This window comes from Pholis gunnellus (genome assembly GCF_910591455.1).
Source record: "Pholis gunnellus genome assembly, chromosome: 17".
Classification (NCBI taxonomy): Eukaryota; Metazoa; Chordata; class Actinopteri; order Perciformes; family Pholidae; genus Pholis; species Pholis gunnellus.
Window position 1 is genome coordinate 2,555,077 of NC_136544.1, and position 21,155 is coordinate 2,576,231.

The 21,155-nt window shown below is 42.3% G+C and overlaps 2 protein-coding genes across 2 annotated transcripts; both read left to right on the plus strand.

Moving 5' to 3' along the window:
- Positions 1-142: 142 nt before the first annotated feature.
- Positions 143-11,687, plus strand: rrn3 (RRN3 homolog, RNA polymerase I transcription factor). Its single transcript, XM_079178274.1, has 17 exons — positions 143-335; positions 482-538; positions 624-713; positions 1,002-1,131; positions 1,336-1,395; positions 2,051-2,114; positions 3,529-3,598; positions 3,710-3,808; positions 4,156-4,239; positions 5,102-5,225; positions 5,496-5,626; positions 6,185-6,315; positions 6,441-6,628; positions 6,797-6,905; positions 7,842-7,994; positions 8,511-8,595; positions 11,149-11,687. The coding sequence occupies exons 1-17, from the start codon at positions 240-242 to the stop codon at positions 11,296-11,298; spliced, it is 1,821 nt and encodes a 606-aa protein (XP_079034400.1). The 5' UTR covers positions 143-239; the 3' UTR covers positions 11,299-11,687.
- A 2,977-nt stretch (positions 11,688-14,664) lies between these two features.
- LOC306709194 (serine/threonine-protein kinase pim-1-like) lies at positions 14,665-20,415 on the plus strand (the record flags this gene model as incomplete). The annotated part of the gene is made up of 8 exons (XM_079177257.1): positions 14,665-14,686; positions 18,330-18,446; positions 18,712-18,806; positions 18,922-18,966; positions 19,091-19,309; positions 19,737-19,809; positions 20,027-20,200; positions 20,318-20,415. 8 exons carry the CDS (start codon positions 14,665-14,667, stop codon positions 20,413-20,415), a joined length of 843 nt encoding a protein of 280 aa, XP_079033383.1.
- Between the last annotated feature and the right edge of the window lie 740 nt (positions 20,416-21,155).

The window sequence follows — 21,155 nt, forward strand, 5'->3', positions numbered from 1 at the left end:
GATGTACCCAAAGACTGGTCACAGAGCCAACCGGAACCCTTTACCTGGAGTCGAGCTTATGGGAAGACTTTGAATGCGGCACCGGAGTCCCGTATTCACTTCCGTAAACAAGTGATTCTCTTCCTCTAGTGAACACATGCGCTTATACAAGTAGGGTTTCGTCGAGCAGTTGTTTTCAACACACTGTCACAACTCTACCAACAGCATTGCTATTGTCCTGAGACAGTGGACGGTGGAATATGGAGGTAGACAGTCGGGACTTTTTGAACTCTCCTCCCGTTAAGACGGTCCGGTTTGGAGGCACTGTAGTGGAAACGTTAGCTAAACACAAACGGGTGAGTGGTAACGTCATGCTATCAAACAGAGCTGGGACTGTGTGTCTATGTCAGCCATGTGAACACGGACACCTCTGGAAGATGTTGATGATGAATAAGAACATAACAGCTTTCAGTTTGTGATTGGCTGTTTCTCTCGTTTGAAGGGAGACTCCAGTGACTATGAGCTGCTGAAACACCAACTGGCTGATCCAGAGATAAAGGTAGAGTAAAGCGCCAGAGTGTTTCAGGGGCCCTGGGATCTGTGTAGGGTGGGTGTGATCCTGAGTGAACTCTCTCCTCTGACAGGATGCCCAGATCATCAACTGGCTTCAAGAATTTCGGAGTTGTGTGACCCAGCTCGCCAAGGACCACGAGCAGCTCATCTATACCATCCTGGTGAGTGTGCAAAGACAACAGCATGAAGCATGAAGAGTGCTCGGTGTAGCTCATCATCGTCAGCTGCATGGGTGGACAGACCACCGCAAGACCTGAAGGGATTAGTTGGCGGTTAAACAATTAGTCACAAGAAAATGAACATTTTTGATTATTGAATGATGACTGAAACTCGTGTGTGTGTGTGTGTGTGTGTGTGTGTGTGTGTGTGTGTGTGTGTGTGTGTGTGTGTGTGTGTGTGTGTGTGTGTGTGTGTGTGTGTGTGTGTGTGTGTGTGTGTGTGTTTTCTAGAGGCTTCCATGGGTGGGCCGGAGCCAGGCTGTGGTGGAGGAGTACATGGCCTTCCTCAGTAACCTGGTCTCAGCACAGACTGTCTACCTGTGTGCCTGCCTCAAGATGGTGGTCTCCCACTTTACTCCCAGTAGGTTCCCCTGACTGGTGGTCAAATAATCCAAAGTTTCTACAATAAATTCAGGATTCAAGCTCTTAACTATCCAGTGTTGCCTGACTGTCATCCTTTTATGTTTTCAGTTTAAATGATAAGGCAAAGAGAGGCCATGCCATATATTTACTGTAGCCCACCACCAGTGACTGGTGGAGTAATATTGTGTGTTTTTGTTTCCAGAGAGAGTGACTATCTGTGAGGGAGGGGTTGATATCTCCGATTCAGATGATGAAGATGAAAGTAAGTGTCCTCCATCTTATTTCAAGATATATTTCAGGACTGAGTGTTTTCTATCTGACCAGGGTGTGTTTGTGGAGTGTTGGGCTGCTTTCTCACCTGTAGTTGGGTTCATTTGGTCTGAACCAAGGGAACAAAAAGATACATTTTAGTTGTGCACCAAGAGGAGTCAACATGAAGTTCTACAGGCTGACAGGTAACTCACCGATAAATAGGTCATGTACATGGCCTTATGAAAATCTATTCTAAGATCTCCTGAGCAGATGGATTTAATAGTAGTTTAGCTGTCAAAATCAGCTGGAATCACATATGTGCTGTCATAACCATCCTGTGGTTGGATGGTTTGCTTTCACACCACAAACAAACCGCACCAGAGTCCACGAGGAAGTGGCCCGAGTCCCGCCTCTTCCAGTGGTCTAGGATCAGTTGCGGTTAGCATCCAGGTTGGATTGACAGTTTTCACAGCAGCCCAAATGAACCAGACTAACCGGCACAAACAAACCTGAGTTAGTTTGAACCGGACCACAAAGGTAAGGTGTGAAGTATGACTGTGAAGCAGGGCAGCATTAGACACTGGCTTCCATCCTCAAAGTCTCTGCTTAAATACTCCATGATGGACTGATGAACACAAACTCTACCGCTCCTTTGATTTGTCTAGACCTCCCCAGAAACTTCAATCGGTGTCACCAGGCGCTGCAGCTCATCACCAGATATGTTCCATGGTAAGTCTCACACACACACACACACACACACACACACACACACACACACACACACACATGCACAGGGAGAGAGGACCGGCATGGCTGTAGATAAAGTTAAAGTTAAATTGCTTTGTGTGTTGGATTGAATACACTTATTGAAAGCTTAATTGCTTGTTAATACTGTTTTTTGGTGACATTTGGTTGCTACTGGGTGTTTGCTTTATTGTTTTGTATGGTTTCACTGAGCTATTTTCTTTCTATATAGCATTCTATGACTTTTTACAACTTTGGAACGAATAACAGGGCGACCTCAGAGTAAGCTGGAGAAAGTTGTCTCACATCCACTATTAATGTCTTTGTAATTCTGAAGGCTTTTGTCATTCTGTTCTATCAGCAGAGATAGAAATGGATATTATGGTTATGTATGAGCTCAGCCTGAGGGAGCAGAGTAGAATGTGTGTTTCACAATATTTTTACAGTGAAGCAAACCATCAAGTATCCACACACGTGTGTAATGAACAGCTGAGTTGTGTTGGATTGGTATCAGTATGGGCAGATACTCACGGTGTCTGTATTGCAGCAGAGGACACTGTGCCTGAAATTCAACGTTTTCTTCATGAAGCTGCTTTTCTTGAGCTCTCAGCATCACAACACAAGACAAAAGCCAGTAGCAGCTTCTTGTTCACAACCTTTTAAAGGTGTCTGCTGATGACATCACATACAGCCTGCTTCATGTGTGATGAACACAGTTTCAGACATGACCTCTGGTAGACCAGTGCAACACGTGACAACAGCCCCCATCAGATGTTATCAAACCAGATGAGCTGTGGTTGGGCTCATTGACACCTGGAGTCTTGGTGAATACACCAGTGGTGGAGGCTGAAGGTACTTTGCCTCGGGCTTAGTAGTTATCCCCCGAAATGTTCTCCGCTCGTTCTCAAGGAGAACCTGTACGAGGAACAACCCACAACTAAAGCTGCTCTGTGTAGGGACTCCGTTAGCATTCTGCATCAAAAGATCCCATCATGTCACTTGTGTATGTATGTATTTATGAACATATACAGTATATATATATGTGTGTGTATATTATTAAGACTGATTTCCGTATTCATTTAAATATAGTGTGCAGGACGAGTACGTGATGTGCAGGGATCCAAATACATAAACAAATAACCTGTCCTTTCACTCAGATCCATAAACTAAAGTGCAGATTGCTATATGATCAATACATATATAATATATAAACTACATGGGCAGTACACAAAAGAGAGACCATGCAAATGTGCCCATCTGATGAAATGCAACAATATTAAAGGAGGCACATGAACAGTTTCTATATGTGGCATGCGTTACTGTGATCGTCATCAGATCTTCACATGGACTTCCTGCCCTGGTGTTCTATGTCTTGTGATGGTTTGTGCTTTTCTTTTAGCACGAGTCGCTTTCTGATGCCCATTCTGACAGAGAACTTCCCCTTCGTACAGAAGTCCTCCACAACACTGGTAAGTTCGGCTGAGTGATGCTTGATTCAAACGGCTTCACACACGTTCTGCTGTAATGAGTCCTTTAACATAGTCGTGTTCTGTTGGTTGATAGTTTGTTGCTCTCTACAGGAGTGTTACGTCCACAACCTCCTGAGGGTGACCATGTACATCCCATCAGTTCGGCGAGACGTGCTGGAGCTGATCATCGGAAAGATGCTCAAACTGGATGTAAGTGGTTAAACTCCAAGTAACACAAGTGATCCAAAGAGAGGTTATATTTCACTGACTGTGGAAGGTCGATGAGGTGTTTCTGGAGGAGGAAACGTGGCGGCACCATAATATAGTCATTCAGCATTGAGGTTGTCACAGAGCTTTAGTGAATGTGTATTAGTAACAGAAAGACGTGGGAGAAGCATAATCCTGTTGTGTTAATTTTTCATGTTCTCTTTCAGTAGCTACATTGATTTTTGCATTTTATTTCATCATTAATAAAGTCTCAAATAAAGTCTCCTAGTTACATTGGGACACATAGAAAGTCCTCCTTTGTGTAAAAGTGTGTGTGCGCTGTATTTCAGGTGAGTGCAGCCCGGTCCGACATTGAGGAAGCAGAGGAGAACGCAGTGCTGAACCAGCGCACTGAGGAAGGACTCTTTGACATGGTAACACCCAGCACTGGTTCCATACTTCCTCTGGGTTTGGGGCAGATTTTTAGTTTTTCATGCTCAGTGTTCACTCGATTATTTTGTCAGCAGCCAAGTATGTTAGTAGTTTATATATATAAAGAATAGAAAACTGGTTGGCTTTGAGCATTACTCATCTGCTGCCCCGTCCACAGCGCTGACTATGCAGAAGTACCTCATACAACTTCACTTTAAAACACCCAAACTCTTCCTTCAGGCTCATGGGTTTTCCATCTTTGTTGTTGTTGATTTGTAAGTTCTCATATGCGTCTTTCTTTTAGTCAGTTGTCTTGCACAATAATAAACAAAAACATTGAAGTTCATCTTTAGTTTAAGAGTTTTGCTGAACCCAGGTATTTGTTAAGATTAAAAGGGAATCAAAAATACAGCAAAAAAAAAAAAATCTGTAATAACGGAAGTTGATGTTAAAGGAGTTAAGTTATAACTTGAAAGAAGCGATTCATAATATCGTCCATTTGTAACACAACACACACATACAAACAGTTTTACATTCCTGTACAGCATTTTTAAAATGTGCATCATGAGGAATGTAAACAGCAGCAGCAGAAACAATTCTCTGGACAGATAAGATGGCCGACATCTTCACATTAAATGTCAACATGAGGAAAACATTGTTCATCAACTCTGACTGTGTTAGAGCACCAAGTCTTAGATTGTATGACTTATGAATGAATTATTGTAGCATAAATAATATAAATATATCACAACAGATCACAAGAATGCGAAGAAAATTGACTGCACAATGTTGAAAGGGTTGTATTGTATTTTTATTACTTTGCTTTCTGAATTAGTTCCTTCTTTCTTTCTGTCTGTCTGTCAGGATGAGGACATGTCAGCAGATCACCCCTCCAGGGCGGCTGTGATGGCCCACCCGGTGGCTGATAGGCTGGACACTCTCATGGCTGTTCTGATGGCCTACATCAAGGATGTCTGCCATGTCGATGGTTTGTGAATAACACAGCTTTTACACTGACAACCGGTGTTGAAACCACATGTCCCATGACAGGACTGACCAATAACAGACATGTCCCATGACAGGACTGACCAACAAACAGTAAGGCTTAGGAAGGCTCTGACTGAGAGAAATATATTTGAAAGACTCTTACACAACACATTTTTTAATCAAGGAAATGTAAATTGTACTTTGTGTACTGGTGAATATCTGTGTGGCTGTAAAGTGTGTCATCCTCATTCCTCTGTTTTCTCTCTCTCAGGCTCTCTTCATGTGGAAAGGACTAAGGATCTGTACAGAGATTTGCTGAGTGTGTTTGACAAGCTCATTCTGCCAACACACGCTTCCTGTCATGTCCAGTACACACTGTTCTACCTGTGCAGCTTCAGAGTGGTCAGTACTTCTCACACTGTGTGTGAGGGTTGGTGTGACAACAGGAAAGAGCAGTATGTGGCATTTAGCCTTCAGTCTGGTCTTCAGCAGTGAGACATTTGATTAGTTGGACTGAGGTCAGGTGACCTGACAGACAGACACAGTCAGAGACTAGCAGGTGAACATAGTGGAGCATTTAGCATTTCAAAAGCAGAGCTAAAAGAGTGAGATCATTGGACTTCCATTCCTCAGGTAAACACAAACACTCCAAATGAATGATGGTGATGTTCACCGTAACATTTCTGGGAGAGAGGGCGTGCAAATTGTAAACTCTGTAGAAGAGTCGGCCAGCTGTGTGAACAAAGCACAGAGAAGCAACAACACACACACTCTGCTCAGGTAGACATTACTCCTCTAAATCCTAACTCAGCCATGCTGCTTTTTCTGGGAACTTGAATGGATTTTTTTATTTACAACAACAAGGTCTAATTTAGGTATTTCATCTTCTTTGAAGAATGTGCTCCTTGTGAGATGAGGCCTTCCTTGAGTCCCGCATGTGTTGTACTCTCTGTGTCCCAGGCTTTGGCCGAGGCCTTCTTGGATCACCTGTGGAAGATCCTGCAGAGTCCGTCTCAGCCCGCCGTCCTCCGCCAGGCTGCTGCCGGATACCTGGGGAGCTTCCTGGCCCGAGCCAAGTTCACCCCCGTGCTGTGAGTTCCTGCTGCTGAAGAGAACACTGAGGCGTCTTAAAGCCAAAGTGAGCAGCTTATTCCTCTGTGACCATGTGTATCCTGCAGTTGTTCTAATGCAGTGTCCTCGTCCTGTCCTCCTGCAGCACCGTGCGGGCCTGCCTGGACCTGCTTCTCTCCTGGATCCATCGCTATATCGACGGCCAGGACAGCAGCGGCAAACAGGCCTGCTGTGACATCAGCCTGCACGGGCCCTTCTACACCGCCTGCCAGGCCGTCTTCTACACACTCATCTTCAGACACAGAGCCATGCTGGAGGGCAACATGAAGAAAGGTACACGCCTCCGGTCTTAAAACAGGTCCACACCTGAACTCCTGAGTTTCACACTTCACTTCACTGTCGGTTCTTAAAAATGTGTCGAAACCACACAAAGCCATAGGAACGTATGTAACATATCAGACGTCTACTACAGGAATGTGTGTGTTTGTGTGTGTTTGTCAGGTCTGGAGTACCTGCAGAGTCTGAACCTGGAGCGGGTGGTGATGTGTCAGCTGAACCCTCTCAAAGTCTGCCTGCCTTCAGTCACCAACATGTTCGCTGCCGTCACCAGGTACACACTGACCTGCTGTAGTTCAGGTCACTGATGGGACTACATGTTCTGATGTAGCCTACATGCAGTGGTGGAAGAAGAGAACACAAAGTGAAGCTCCACTTTATCAGCAAAGTGTACTTCAAGTAGTAAAAATACAAGTTGCTGTTTTGTAGAAAGATGTGTGACTAATAGATTATCAGATATTATATAATCCTATGTTATCTGAGTGGATGTTATTAGATTGATTCTGATGAATCACTGTTAGAGCAGCATTTTGCTGGTGTAGCTGCTCGAGGTAGAGCTAGTTTGAACTACTTTAGAAACAATGGTTCCCATACTGTTGGGCCCCTCCGAAGGGCCACAAGACGTGAGAGGAAAGACGGGGAAACACACAGTTTAGCTTTATCTTTACTTCTATTGTATGTGAAATATTGGAGTTTTGCCTTTTGGGCCTCAAACAGTTATTTAAATACATTAATCGTGAGAAATCTCAAGGGGGAAAACAAGCCCAAAAGCTTTGGGACCACTGGTTACATCTTAAATAATGTGCAGCATCCAACCACCTACAAACAGCTACCGTTGTCCTTGAGGGGCCAACAGAACCGAGGCCGGCTGCACTTAGAACTCTAAGAGGCTGAGGCTGATCACCTCGAGGGAGCAGAGCCTCGCAGAGGCATCACAAAGTGTGCAAGGAAACGATTCACTGTTTCTAGGCAACAACATCAGTTGCAGCTGTTATCTCATTGGTTGCATTTTAAACAGGTCAGTGACCACCAAGCTCAAAGTCGGTGGGATTGATTCAGCATTCACAGTTGAGCCTGTGATACAGAGAAAGTCGTGCAGTGTGAACCTAATACCAGGCATCAGTTCACACAGCACAGGAGAGCTGACTGAGACATGCTGTTAGTTTCCCCGTCTGGTCTCATTCACAGCAGCTGCTTCTTTTTGTTGCAGGACGTATCAGGTGGTGTTCTGCTACACCATCATAGAGAGGAACAACCGCCACATGCTGCCGGTGGTCCGCAGCTCTGCAGGAGGAGACAGTGTGACCACCAACACCAACCCTCTGGACAGCTTCTTCCCATTCGACCCCTACCTGCTCAAGAGGTACACTGGCTGACTCTGCTCTCTAATGAGCACAGCAACTCTTGTGAATGTCTTCTGTGAAGTGGAGCCACATTATATTTGAATGGTCTCAGTGGTATGAAGAACAGACCCTACTCTCACCTCACTCTCTTTAAAGAATCACCAATGAATTGGAAACTGCTGAATGTTTTTTTTTGTTTCCTGGAAAACATTCACAGTTCCATGATACCTGTTCCATGCGGTGAGGTTGTTTTGTCACTAAACTTATGAACGGTTCAGAAATGAAAGCCTACTTCCTAGAAGACGGCGTGTCCTGTAGGAAACAGGACGAGGTGGACCCCATGTTTGGTGATTGTGTGCAATTAACTGAAGAAGCTACTACGTCTGGACAATAAAACTGAACAAGCTCAATAAACCTGATCTCAAAGGTTGTGTGTGTGTGTGTGTGTGTGTGTGTGTGTGTGTGTGTGTGTGTGTGTGTGTGTGTGTGTGTGTGTGTGTGTGTGTGTGTGTGTGTGTGTGTGCGTGTGCGCGCAGGTCTGTTCAGCTGATTGAGCCACTGTACCAGGTGTGGGAGGAGCTAGCAGACACAGAGCTGCTTCCCGCCAAAACAGGACAACAGGTGAGAGGACAGAAGAGTGAGCAATGTTCAAGAAGTGTTCGCCATTTACTATCGCACTGCCATAGCATTAGGGGACTACTACTAATTACTAGTACTTATTATTGATTGTTTTCTTCTTTAATCAACGTGTCTATAACATGCCAAAAAATAGTAAAACCCTCTCACGGTTTCACACAGCCCATAATGACTTATTCAGATGTCTTGATTTGTTCGATTGACAGTTCAAATCCCAAAGACATTACTCAATTAACCAAGGATATAAAGTGAAGGAGCAGAGTGGAGAAGCTAAAGTGAAGTCAGTTTAGTGTTCTTATTCACATCCCTACAACGGTGAAGCAACGCGACACGCCGTCCTCTCGCTCCATTGCTGTTGTAGCTGACGGGGACCAGCAGGCCGTGTCTTCCAGCTGATCTCGTTTGTGCTCACATTCTTCTCATAAGGGATATTATGAGAACACGATTGTTCTAATGTTGCTCTGTGTTTAGCTGAGTTTTAGGGCTGACTACGTCCTTTGCAGCTCTCAGTGCCACACACTCCTCCCAGTGGTCGAGATGCTGGAATAAATGTGTGATGCTGCTGCTTTCCGTTGCCACAGACTTTAGACCAGCTGACCAGTGGACAGTGTTTAGCTCCAGGTTGCTGAGGAGACGGTGCCTTTGTGTTTTTTTTAGCATACTGCCATGTTGGTATTTTACCTTTTGTCTGAAGAGAAATATGACCTGCAGGAGAGTGGTGGCCGTTCCATACTGTTATTAGCCAAGTAAAAGTGGAAATGGATTTTCTTTTTTAAACATTGTACAGTGTTTTGTTTGGAGAGTTTTATGGACGTCAGTACACAAAGGAAATGGACATGCTGGACTGTGTAGGATTTTGGGACTCCTGACTTTGGCAACGAGCATAAACTGCAGTCTCGGCTGAATCAACAACTCTGACCTGGAATCGGATGACGGGCAGCAAAATGTGGAGCGGTTGGACTTCTGCTGTTGAAGGGATTGTAAAGCCCTCTGAGACGGATTAGTGATGTTGGCTGATACAAATCACAGAATCACAGAATGACACCAGCTAAAGATGTAGCTGAGCGGCAACAAACGGCTGGAGGGACCTGTTGTCTGTGACTGAGGAGCTTCAAGAATGAAAGCTTTGGCCCATAGCTGTGTGGTGGCCAAACATGGATGCAGATTTAGATGTAATGTATGTCAGTCCTCCTGGGAATGGCCAACCCAACCATGGATGAGGCTGCACTGGGATTGTATTGGGAAAGATGTTTCTAATTGACGCCCTCTCAGAGTGGGTTGAGGGGCACCCGATGCAGCCTATAAAGCCGTCCATGACAGTGAAGAACTTGAGAGGCAGCGGTCCTCGTCAGTGATACTGGTCCCAGGCTGGTCAGTGCAGAGCTGAACCTGAAAAAGAAAGGCATAAAGCCTTCAACAACAGCACCATTCAAACGTCCGAGAGTCTCGTGCGTGCGTTCAAGAAGGGAATCAAGAAGATGAGGGAAGGCAGCCGAAGGATCTGGTGTGTCCTTCATTAGCTGGCAAGGTTGGAAAGAAGCAAGCCAGACGAAAAGAGCAACACGGCGAGCACGCCAGAGCCCGGCTGTTCACACAGTCCCACTCAGTCTGTGTGGGAGGGTCCTCCGGCAAGAAGTGGATTCCTGCAACACTCATCAAGAGGACAGGTCCAGTATCTCGGAGAGCAACAACGTAGGACGGCAAGCTGGTGAGACGGCAGCAGAATCCGAGTAGTCCACATCATGACCAGTAATGTTTCCCTGCAGGGGCAGAATAATCCCCTAAATCTGTGCTCACGGTCATTTTCAGTTCGGCCGTGAGCCGATCTTCTTATCGATAAATGAGTGAACATTATGGACTGTGTGTGATCTTGGGAACCTTTGACTTTATTACAGCTCTAGTGATTAATTCTTTATCAAAATAGTTGTTGATTTAATTCTATCAATTAATGGACAAATCGTTTCGTCTCTTAAAATAATCATCAGTATGAAATGGAATTATCCTAGCTTTTAGTCTCTAGTATAGGTTGGTCATGGAAAAGCCCATAATGCAACTGCTCAGAGACCTTTAGTTCTAAAAAGGAGATGCACTCATGACTTCTGGTGACTAGTAGTTCTCTTGAATACCTGTGTTGAATACACTTATTGTAAGTCGCTTTGGGTAAAAGCGTCTGCTAAATGACTGTAATGTACTGTAAAGTTCTCTGCCGGGTCTTTCAAACTCCACACCGTAGTATTAGTCTCCAAACCAACCCGAGCTGTCGTTACAGACTCCCCGTGACATCCACATGGAGGATTGGTGTAAAACTGTTTGTGTCCCTTTTAAGTCCACTTTCTCTGTGATAAGATGAAGTACACATGTGATCATAGAAGGGAAATGTGAAATGTATATGCATGAGGTCAAAACATGTGCAGATTGGTCCTCCAGTCTTGCTGTGTCAGGTTGTGTGCTCCTCAACATGGACGAGGACTGCTTTCAGATTCTCAGGCTCACGGTCACTTGAACTGAGGTTGTGTTGGTTCTCTCTGTGTCTGTCAGGGCTCGAGGGAGGACGAGGATGACTTCCTGCGTGGGGAGACGCCCAAGACCGAGGGCATTGTGGGGATGACACCCAGCTCCTACGACTCAAGCCTCCACAGCCCCAGCTGTGTGGGGTCACCCCCCCTCACCTTCCAGAGACCCTTATAATGCACATGACATTTCATTTATTAAGATTGAAACACAAACTGAAGTCACACCTGAAGAGACGTGACAAGAACACTCACCTGTGGTCATGAAAACATAAGTTCAGAGTTTGATTTTCCGGGGAGCTGTAGGTCTACACCGTTCACAAAGAACTGCTGTGGCAGCCTGAAGTCCCTTTACAGCTTCCAACAACACAAACCACGACCTGTGGCCGATTGTCGTTAGAATGGATTTAAAGGGTCACCAGTCTGTCTTAAAGGGCCAGTGTGTAGTAGAGCGGATCTATTGGCAGAAATGCAATATAATTGTACGTTCGTGGACAACCTAGAAAAGTTATAAGTTAAGTTTTGGAAAAAAATAAAATAAACCAAGAAAGGTTTTTTATTTATTGGTAAAAATGTGTATGAACCCTGTTATTATTGTGTCATCAGTATATTCTCTGGGGTTCTATGCAGCAGCAACACTTTCTAACTGGGCTGATGCAGATGGCGGATAAAGAGAATGTTGGTTCGTCGTGAGGAGAAACCTGCACGCCGTATAAAAGATCCAAAGGTTTCCGCGTCAGCTCATGTCCGTGCGACCGTCCTTGGGGAAAGTATAACTGAGGCGTTGGTATCTGCACAGGGGGGCAGGTCCTCTTCAGAGTCTGACATGTTGCACCACCATGTTTCTACAGTAGCCCAGAATGGACAAAACAAACACTGGCTTTAGAGAGAGACCTGCTGTTACGATACCTGAAGGCCACCGTAGTTCTCTACATGCTTGGTGAGGGAGAATGAGGAGAGGGGTGTGTAGTAGCAATCTGCACCCTCACCACTAGAGCCTACACACTGCTCCTTTCAATCAATACTCCCATGCCCACATGTACACTGAAAGAATAGTTGGTACTTTACTTAAAGTGGCAATAGACTGCTTTTTTAACTTCTTATTATCAAGTAAATGTTGATTGCATAATGTAATGTCTGTAGAATAATGACACAATCAGTGTTTAGATTGGTTCCCTATAAGCTGCTTTCACTCTGCACTGCTGTCTGCCATCGATCTCCAGGGAACAGGAAGTGTGTCAACCAGAACAGGAAGAGGAACGTGCCTTTATCTCCCCGGTAAATTCTATGCAGTTACTGTCCCCAGTAGTGGAAATGGCGGGCAGTGGAAGAAGCGTTGATGTTGGTAGTTTCATTGGAATAGTTTAAGAAGAGTTGTCTATGCAGGTGAAAGTTATTCCTGAAGACATGGAGTATTATCTAATTCTAACAATTATTAGTTTATTATTACTTATGAGTTTCTCTACATGGATGTTGTCAGATTGAGATTTCTGTAGATTAAAGTTTATTCAGGTTTCCTTTCTCCACCAGAACCTCATGTTCTGTACGTTCTAAAGTCCTGCTCTTCTGTTTGCTACAAACTCCGCAGTGTCAGACCGAATGCATCACACCTGAAACTCTCACGCTGTGTGTGTGTGTGTGTGTGTGTGTGTGTGTGTGTGTGTGTGTGTGTGTGTGTGTGTGTGTGTGTGTGTGTGTGTGTGTGTGTGTGTGTGTGTGTGTGTGTGTGTGTGTGTGTTAGTTAGAGTGATGTAACTAAAGCCAGCTACTGACAGTGGAGCTCAAGATGTTGTATTTATTCTACAGGTTCAGTCTTTTTAGGTAATGAAACTGTCCCGCCACTAACGCACCTGCAGCTCTTTCATTAGCTTGGTTTCTAATCGTGTCTCATGATGGTCTAAAATCTCTAACTACCAGGTAAAAACACCACTGACGGGGCAGAATTATGAAGGTCAGTTAAAATGGAACTCAAAAAGTGGATTCATCTAGGTTCAGAGTAATATATAATATTATATATATATATATATTTTTTTTTTTAAGTGTAAATGACAACTTTTCCAAACACAAGAACGAAGGGTTTCAAATGTGGAAATCTCAAGCCTTAATGAGAACTATCAATTATTACTGCATTTTAAGGCCTCATCACATCTGTTGCTCTGTCTTTAACCTATTCAAGAAAAAATTAATAACACAAAAGCATAAATCATCTTGTCAAATAAAGCAACAAGCCATGCCCAAACTGCACCAAGAAGACCTAGAAAGAAACACAAATAAATACTAGAATTGAAAGACTTCAGGGGTTACAATATTAAGGCAATGCAGTGGCACGTTCTTGGTGTTTTCACTCATGGAAACATTTTAAAAGAAAAGCAAAGATCACACTCAATTAAATATACTCATTTGCACATGAACAACAACACATATTTTGGGTTTATGCATCCACAAAAGCTGCCAGCATGTTCTCTGAGTGAGTGTTTAGTTGCATATGCTACTGGAAGGACCCTCGGATTGTTTCATCCAGCAAGTTGGTGTTGATTCACATTGCATAACTAACATTATATCTGCAGCTTGTCATTTTTTTATTCCCTCATTCTGAAACCAACAAACAAAAAGCAGACTTCATGCTGTTCCTTATTTACTACAATGTAAACGTTTACAAAGTTAAAGCTTTTCCAATTACATAAACCTGCAAGTGACCATTGTCAGGCAAACCTTTAGCAAATCCTGAAACAGAAAATGTGACCGACCTGAATTGAAGGAACCGAGACACATGAGCATCAACATCTGGGAAATTATTTTAGCTTTTGAAGGAGCCTCTTTCTCTGCCTTCATCTTGGGTCTCAAGCTTTGTTTTCCTCCCAGACAACCAGCATGATCTGTGACTGGGCAGGACGGAGAACACATTCACGCTCTGCTGGGACTGAGTACATGTTGTTCCCAAACGCCAATGTAGATACAGGACAAAAGTGTGTGTGTGTCTGAATGTCCGTTTTGTTGGCTTAATGTTTTTATTGCAACGATAATTGATGTCCATAAGGAATATGCTAAAAAAGAAACTGACCAACCAGCTAACACGACCATCCTCAGACCCCACTAGGGGAACAAACGTTTATTTTAAATGCACTCTGTTGCTGAGTTCATGTGAAAGAAAAAAGATGAATAAAAACTTAATGAAAACTTTCCATTTGGTGTTCATTTCAAATGTTTCCTTTTGGCACACAGAAATGATGCATTTCATGTTTCTTTGTTGTTTTGGGCAAACAGTAAGGCCAGCTAGTTGGCAATAGTTACAGACAAGAGCTCACTCTGGACAAAAATGTCCCTTTTATATATATATTTTTTTAAATGCATTGTTAAATTTTATTTATTTTCACTTGCTAGCTGTGTTGTTCCCTGCCTTTTGCTGGCACAGTGCAGCTTTATAATTGTTTTGGCATATTAATGTTATCTAATGATCAGAGATCAATGTTATAACATTGGCAGGAATGTATTTCTTCACATGCAAAAACCACAGATGTCAACCGCTTGGCGTTGCTCGATAAAAATGAGGCGATCACCTAAAGTCAGTAGGATAGATAGAACCAAAGTTCAATGCATCCAACAGTTGTTGAGATATTTCAGTCTGGACCAAAATGGTGGCTTGACAGACTGAACAACATTGCCAACCAGAAAGCAAAGAATAGTTTTGCATTTATTCCTTAAAATGTTTGAATTTAGATCAATATGAATGGTTCATAAAAACAACCTAAGGGCATTTCAATAGGTAAAGTCATCCAGTTGACTGAGAGGGAGTCAATATCAAGCATTGTACGCTTGTGTATTTTATGCATTGTATGCATTGTTTCAGTGGATAAGAATATACACACAATTCAATTAAAAGCACGAAACACTCATTTGCATATAGAACTTTGACTTTCTTCATGCTAGAACAACTCATCATGTTCCACATTCTATTCACCATGGATTAAGAACACACACATTGGCACATTCTTTCAGTTAGATTCAAGCATTGGTTCAACACACTGGTTGCTCTGAAGTTATCGTATATATATATCTCTACATATAATTAGTTCACAACTATATCAGCATGTCGTCAAAAAGTTCAGCTCACGGAAAGGATGACACGACTAGGGGGGTTAAAAGAAAGACCCGTCCGGATAGTTTAACCCCCAACAAAAGGAAAAGGCTTTCAGAAAGTGACTACCCATCCACCTCCAAGGAATGCTTCAGTGCGAGAGGAGTGAAGAGGAAAGCCACAGAAGATGGAGAGGGAGCACCAATGAAGAAGAAGGAGAAAGAGGGAAGACTTGACCTCAACCTGTTTGGCAAGGAGTCGGCATCCTCCTCAAAGGACTCTGAGAAAGGTAAGCTGATCATGTGAATCTGCTGTTGGGAGTGTATCCAATCATCAGTTTACTAAACACGGGGTTCAGACAGTGGTGGAAGATGTACTCAGATCTCTTACAGAAATGTACATCAACTGGGGTGTTGGTAGATTGATCTAAATAGACTTCAGTTCACTTAAATTACAAGGAAAACAAATTATCCCTTCCGTCTAATGGTATCTATTTATGCAGATAGTTTGGATAATTTCTCCCAGGTTTCCTCAGGTTTTAAAAGATCTGTGTCTGAGAGTTTTGATTTCACCCAGGTGTTAAAGAGGAATTTCATTTTTGGTGCTCACAGCATCAACAATTGACATTTTAAAATTCAAAAGCAACATCTCTTTCCCAAAACGTACCCTGGATGGATAATCTATCAAACACACTGTAGTTTCATTTGGACTATTTATTTGGTAGAAGGTTGGTCCAATAGATACTGATTACAGTGAGGCTTGTAGATTATCCAGAGAAGGAGCCTGTTTTTGGAAATAGATGTTGTTGTTAAATGTTTCAATGCTGTGAGCACCAGAAAATAAATTGCATTCACCTTAATTGTATTGGGCTAGAGACCGATATGTCAAAAACTGGACAGATGAAACTACCTGCGTGGATAGATAACACTAGAGGACAGTGAGACATTTTATTTTTATTGAGGTTTTGACAGACAAACTATTTTTGAATCTGCTCATTTTGTCATTTAGTATGGAGGATGTCTATTGTCCACACTCTAAATTATTTCACCATAATTTAACAGTAACGTACTGGATTACGGGAGGTGATTGTAGGATAACTAGGTTTTACCGTGATTTTACGGTGCCAGAATGTTAGTTTATTTACAAAGGGTGATACAACCGGCTACTTTTGCATTTAATTCCCAACAAATAAAATAATCACAATAGACATTCAATACACAAATGTTGCAGTTCATTACTTGTTCTCAAACAATAAAGGGACATTTGTATTACATCACAAAACTCACAATGTACTGCATGTTTAGAAGAAAACTAATAAACCAATAAAATCGTTAATGACCAGTTTAACTGAACTCATTAGCATCAACAGAAATGATATTTCTTTACAAAAAGCTAACACAACATTACCATACAGTTGATGTTCCTCTGGGTGTTTTTCTCCTTTGTAGAAAGCTGCAGTACATCTGTGGAGGATGTGAGTGTCGGTAAGAGGAAGGCCGCCGCCGATGATGATCAGGAAGGACCAAAGAGAAAAAAGAAGAGGACAGAACTGAAGAAGACCACACAGTCTGTAGATGCCTTAAGAGGTCAGTATAGTGTTACTATTGCCTTGCTTTTGCTGCTTTGTCTGTCAAAGCACTTTGTAAACTCTTTTATGAAAGGTGCTATATAAATAACATTATTATTATTATTATTAAATGTAAGGTTTGACCTCATCTTAGTAAATTAACGGTAATTTACTGGATTACGGTAGGTGATAGAAGGATAACTAGGTTTTACCGTGATATTACGGTGCCAGAATGTTACCATTTATTTATAAAGGGTAATACAACGCGCTACTTTAGCATTTAATTCCCAACAAATAAAATAATCACAGTAGACATTCAATACACAAATGTTGCAGTTCATTACTTGTTCTCAAATAATAAAGGGACATTTGTATTACATCACAAAACTCACAATGTACTGCATGTTTAGAAGAAAACTAATAAACCAATAAAATCGTTAATGACCAGCTTAACTGAACTCATTAGCATCAACAGAAATGATATTTCTTTACAAAAAGCTAACACAACATTACCATACAGTTGATGTTCCTCTGGGTGTTTTTCTCCTTTGTAGAAAGCTGCAGTACATCTGTGGAGGATGTGAGTGTCGGTAAGAGGAAGGCCGCCGCCGATGATGATCAGGAAGGGCCAAAGACCAAAAAGAAGAGGACAGAACTGAAGAAGACCACACAGTCTGTAGATGCCTTAAGAGGTCAGTATAGTGTTACTATTGCCTTGCTTTTGCTGCTTTGTCTGTCAAAGCACTTTGTAAACTCTTTTATGAAAGGTGCTATATAAATAACATTATTATTATTATTATTAAATGTAAGGTTTGACCTCATCTTAGTAAATTAATGGTAATTTACTGGATTACGGTAGGTGATAGAAGGATAACTAGGTTTTACCGTGATATTACGGTGCCAGAATGTTACCGTTTATTTATAAAGGGTAATACAACCGGCTACTTTAGCATTTAATTCCCAACAAATAAAATAATCACAATAGACATTCAATACACAAATGTTGCAGTTCATTACTTGTTCTCAAATAATAAAGGGACATTTGTATTACATCACAAAACTCACAATGTACTGCATGTTTAGAAGAAAACTAATAAACCAATAAAATCCTTAATGACCAGCTTAACTGAACTCATTAGCATCAACAGTGTAACATTGAATTAAAGTAGTATCAAGAACAGTGTAATTGAACTGCTTCACAGTCTAGCTTGATAACAAGTCTTATACACATTTATAGTTAATTTGAACTGCATGAACTCACACATGAATGAAAACAATAAAGAGAGAGAACACCTTGAAAGAGGACTTGACTGCAGAGTCTGGCTGGTATCCTCAATCTCTGATGACGAATGACTGTAAAACAAACAAAATAAAAACTTTAGAAACACAATGTTCTGGAAAGCTCTATGACATCCAGGATAAACACACTTAAAAGAATATTTGGGTGTGTAACTGTGGGTTTGCATGTGCCTCACATGTGTTAACATATCAGTGTAAGTCTTTACAAAAAGCTAACACAACTATACCATACAGTTGATGATCCTCTGGCTGTTTTTATCCTCTGTAGGAAGCTGCACTACATCTGTGGAGGATGTGGGAGTCGATAAGAGGAAGGCCGTCGCCGATGAGGAAGGACCAAAGAAGACCAAAAAGAAGACCAAACATTGTATAGATGCCATAAAAGGTCAGTATAGTGTTGTTACTATTGCCTTGCTTTTGCTGCTTTGTCTGTCAAAGCACTTTGTAAACTCTTTTTTTAAAGGTCCTATATAAACAACGCTATTATTATTATTATTATTATTATTAGTAAATGTAAGGTTTGACCTCATCTTAGTGTAAAATTAGGATCTATATTAAGTATAATACAGGAAGGTTTCATATTAGAGCTTAGGTAGCATATATTTGGTGTTACAACTGTATTAAGACATAATATGTGTTGTTCTGTTCAGCTGAATTTAGGGCCAAATACAAAAAGCAGGGTCTGCTTGGTAAAGGAGGATTTGGAACTGTGTTTGGTGGCTATCGCAAAGCAGATAATCTACCTGTAAGTGTTACACACACACACACACACACACATACACACACACACACACACACACACACACACACACACGATATGGTCAGGGAGTGCTAACACAAGTCTTTTTTGTATCTCGTAGGTTGCCATCAAACACTTGTGCAAGAAGGACATTCTCTACCACGTGGTGAGTGAGCAACACCTGCTGCTGTTAAAATCTTCTGTATTCAACACTGCACTCTGTTTCTGAATGTATTATGGATGAATCATGGTTCTCTCATCCTCATCCTCTCTCTGTTGTGATGTTTCAGGATGGAACTGGGAGGCGGCTGCCCATGGAGGTTGCCATCATGTTGAAACTGGCGGACAAAACAAGTGGATCAGTGGGGATGTCAGCACCTGTGTCTCTATTGGACTGGTACGATCTGAACCAGGAGCTGATCCTGGTAATGGAGAGACCGATCCCCGCTGAGGACCTATTTGACTACCTCGACGGAAACGAAGACTCCTTACCACAGCAGGAGGCCAAGGTAAGCTGCTGGAGGATCCTTGTGTGTCTTTAACTTTTTACAGGAACTTGGAGACTACCTAAAGGATTTTCTTTGCAATTTAAGGTTTATTTTCCTCGTTTTTAGGTCATTGTGTCTGTTGATCATGGTAACATTGTACTCACCAAAGTAATTGTTCTGATGGATCAAGAAACAGTAGTGGAGGCAGTCAAACAGATGGTAGACAAAGCTCCAGGTCAACTAAACTTATTTGGAGGAGAAAAATAAACAGATGTGGTTTTTACGCAATCTACTGAAAATCTCTTGTGCATTTCAGTTTCTATGGCTTAAAGATGGTTTTAGAAACGTTGTGTTTTGTATTTGTAGTCAGCTCAGAGTCACAGCCATGAAAACATGTCAAACCATCATCCTCTGTGATCCCTCATCTCTCTCTCTTTTTGTCTGTCAGATCATAATAAAACAGCTGGTAGATGCAGCGATTGACCTTGAGAAGGAAGATATTTTCCACCGGGACATTAAGTGTGAAAACATCTTGATTGAGACCGGCTCGGACGTCCCGCGAGTTCGCCTCATTGACTTTGGTCTGAGCTGCTTCATGAAGAGAAGATCCTCTTATAGCATCTTCCGCGGTAAGATGTCTGGCTTTACTCCTGCTCTTCACTAACTTACCCATCTGTGACTTTTACAATTAGACACAGCTCCTCATCCTCATCACCTTATTATGTCTGTATCTTCTAGGTACCCCTGAATACTTCCCCCCAGAGTGGTGGACATGTCATAGCTACAGCGCTGGACCCACCACAGTGTGGCAGATTGGAGCGGTCCTCTTTCAAACACTCCACAGTGGTGAACAGTTTGACACCAGGATGTTCTTGAGAAATCTTGTGGGAATCAGCGAGACGCTGTCCAAAGGTAAGAAAAACATACTCACGAACATGTCAGCAGAAACATATCTGTTGATTTCAGTTGACATTCTGATGGATCACTGTAGCCGTCGCCCTCACCTTTCTTCTCCTTCTTTCTCTCCAGATTGCCAGGATTTCTTGAGAAGATGTTTTACCATCGACCCCATACAGCGTCCTACCCTGGAGCAGCTCAGTGTTCACCCATGGCTCGCAGAGGACTAACACTACACGCGGGCACACACACAGTAATTGGAATTATTATTTTAATATTATCTCATGTCATACATAAGTGTCATTCACATACTAACGCTGCTCTGCCTCTTTGACAGGAAGGAGAACGTGAGGAACTCCTTCATCGTCATTCTGCAGGACGAGGTTGTGTTGCAATGGAACAGCCTGTTAGTAATTGGAATTATTATATTAATATTATCTCATGTCATACATAAGTGTCATTCAAATATTAATGCTGCTCTGCCTCTTTGACAGGAAGGAGAACGTGAGGAACTCCTTCGTCATTCTGCAGGATGAGGTTGTGTTGCAAAGGAACAGCCTGTTAGTAATTGGAATTATTATATTAATATTATCTCATGTCATGCATAAGTGTCATTCACATACTAACGCTGCTCTGCCTCTTTGACAGGAAGGAGAACGTGAGGAACTTCATCGTCATTCTGCAGGTACTTGTATCACACCCAGCCGTCCGAGGAGAGGGGATCTCTCTCTGAATTGCCTTTCCCGAGGTTTCTTCCCATTTTTCCTGGCATCAGGATTTGGGGGAGTTTTTCCTCGTTTTCTTAGAGAGCTCGGGCTGGGCCACATTATTCAGTTCATAATGTGATATTTAACACTGAACAATGACAATAACATAATAATAATAATAATAATGACAATTTGAGTTTTAAATGAAATTTCAAGCTCTTTCCTCCATTACAGTGAAAGACATAATGTATACGAATAAATAA

What these genes read in the sequence shown, in the direction of transcription:
- rrn3 (XM_079178274.1), top strand. Translation starts at nt 240, where the DNA reads ATGGAGGTAGACAGTCGGGACTTTTTGAACTCTCCTCCCGTTAAGACG. An exon ending in AGCTCATCTATACCATCCTG is followed by an intron (nt 714 to 1,001) that starts GTGAGTGTGCAA and finishes TGTGTTTTCTAG; the next exon opens with AGGCTTCCATGGGTGGGCCG. An exon ending in TTCAGATGATGAAGATGAAA is followed by an intron (nt 1,396 to 2,050) that starts GTAAGTGTCCTC and finishes TGATTTGTCTAG; the next exon opens with ACCTCCCCAGAAACTTCAAT.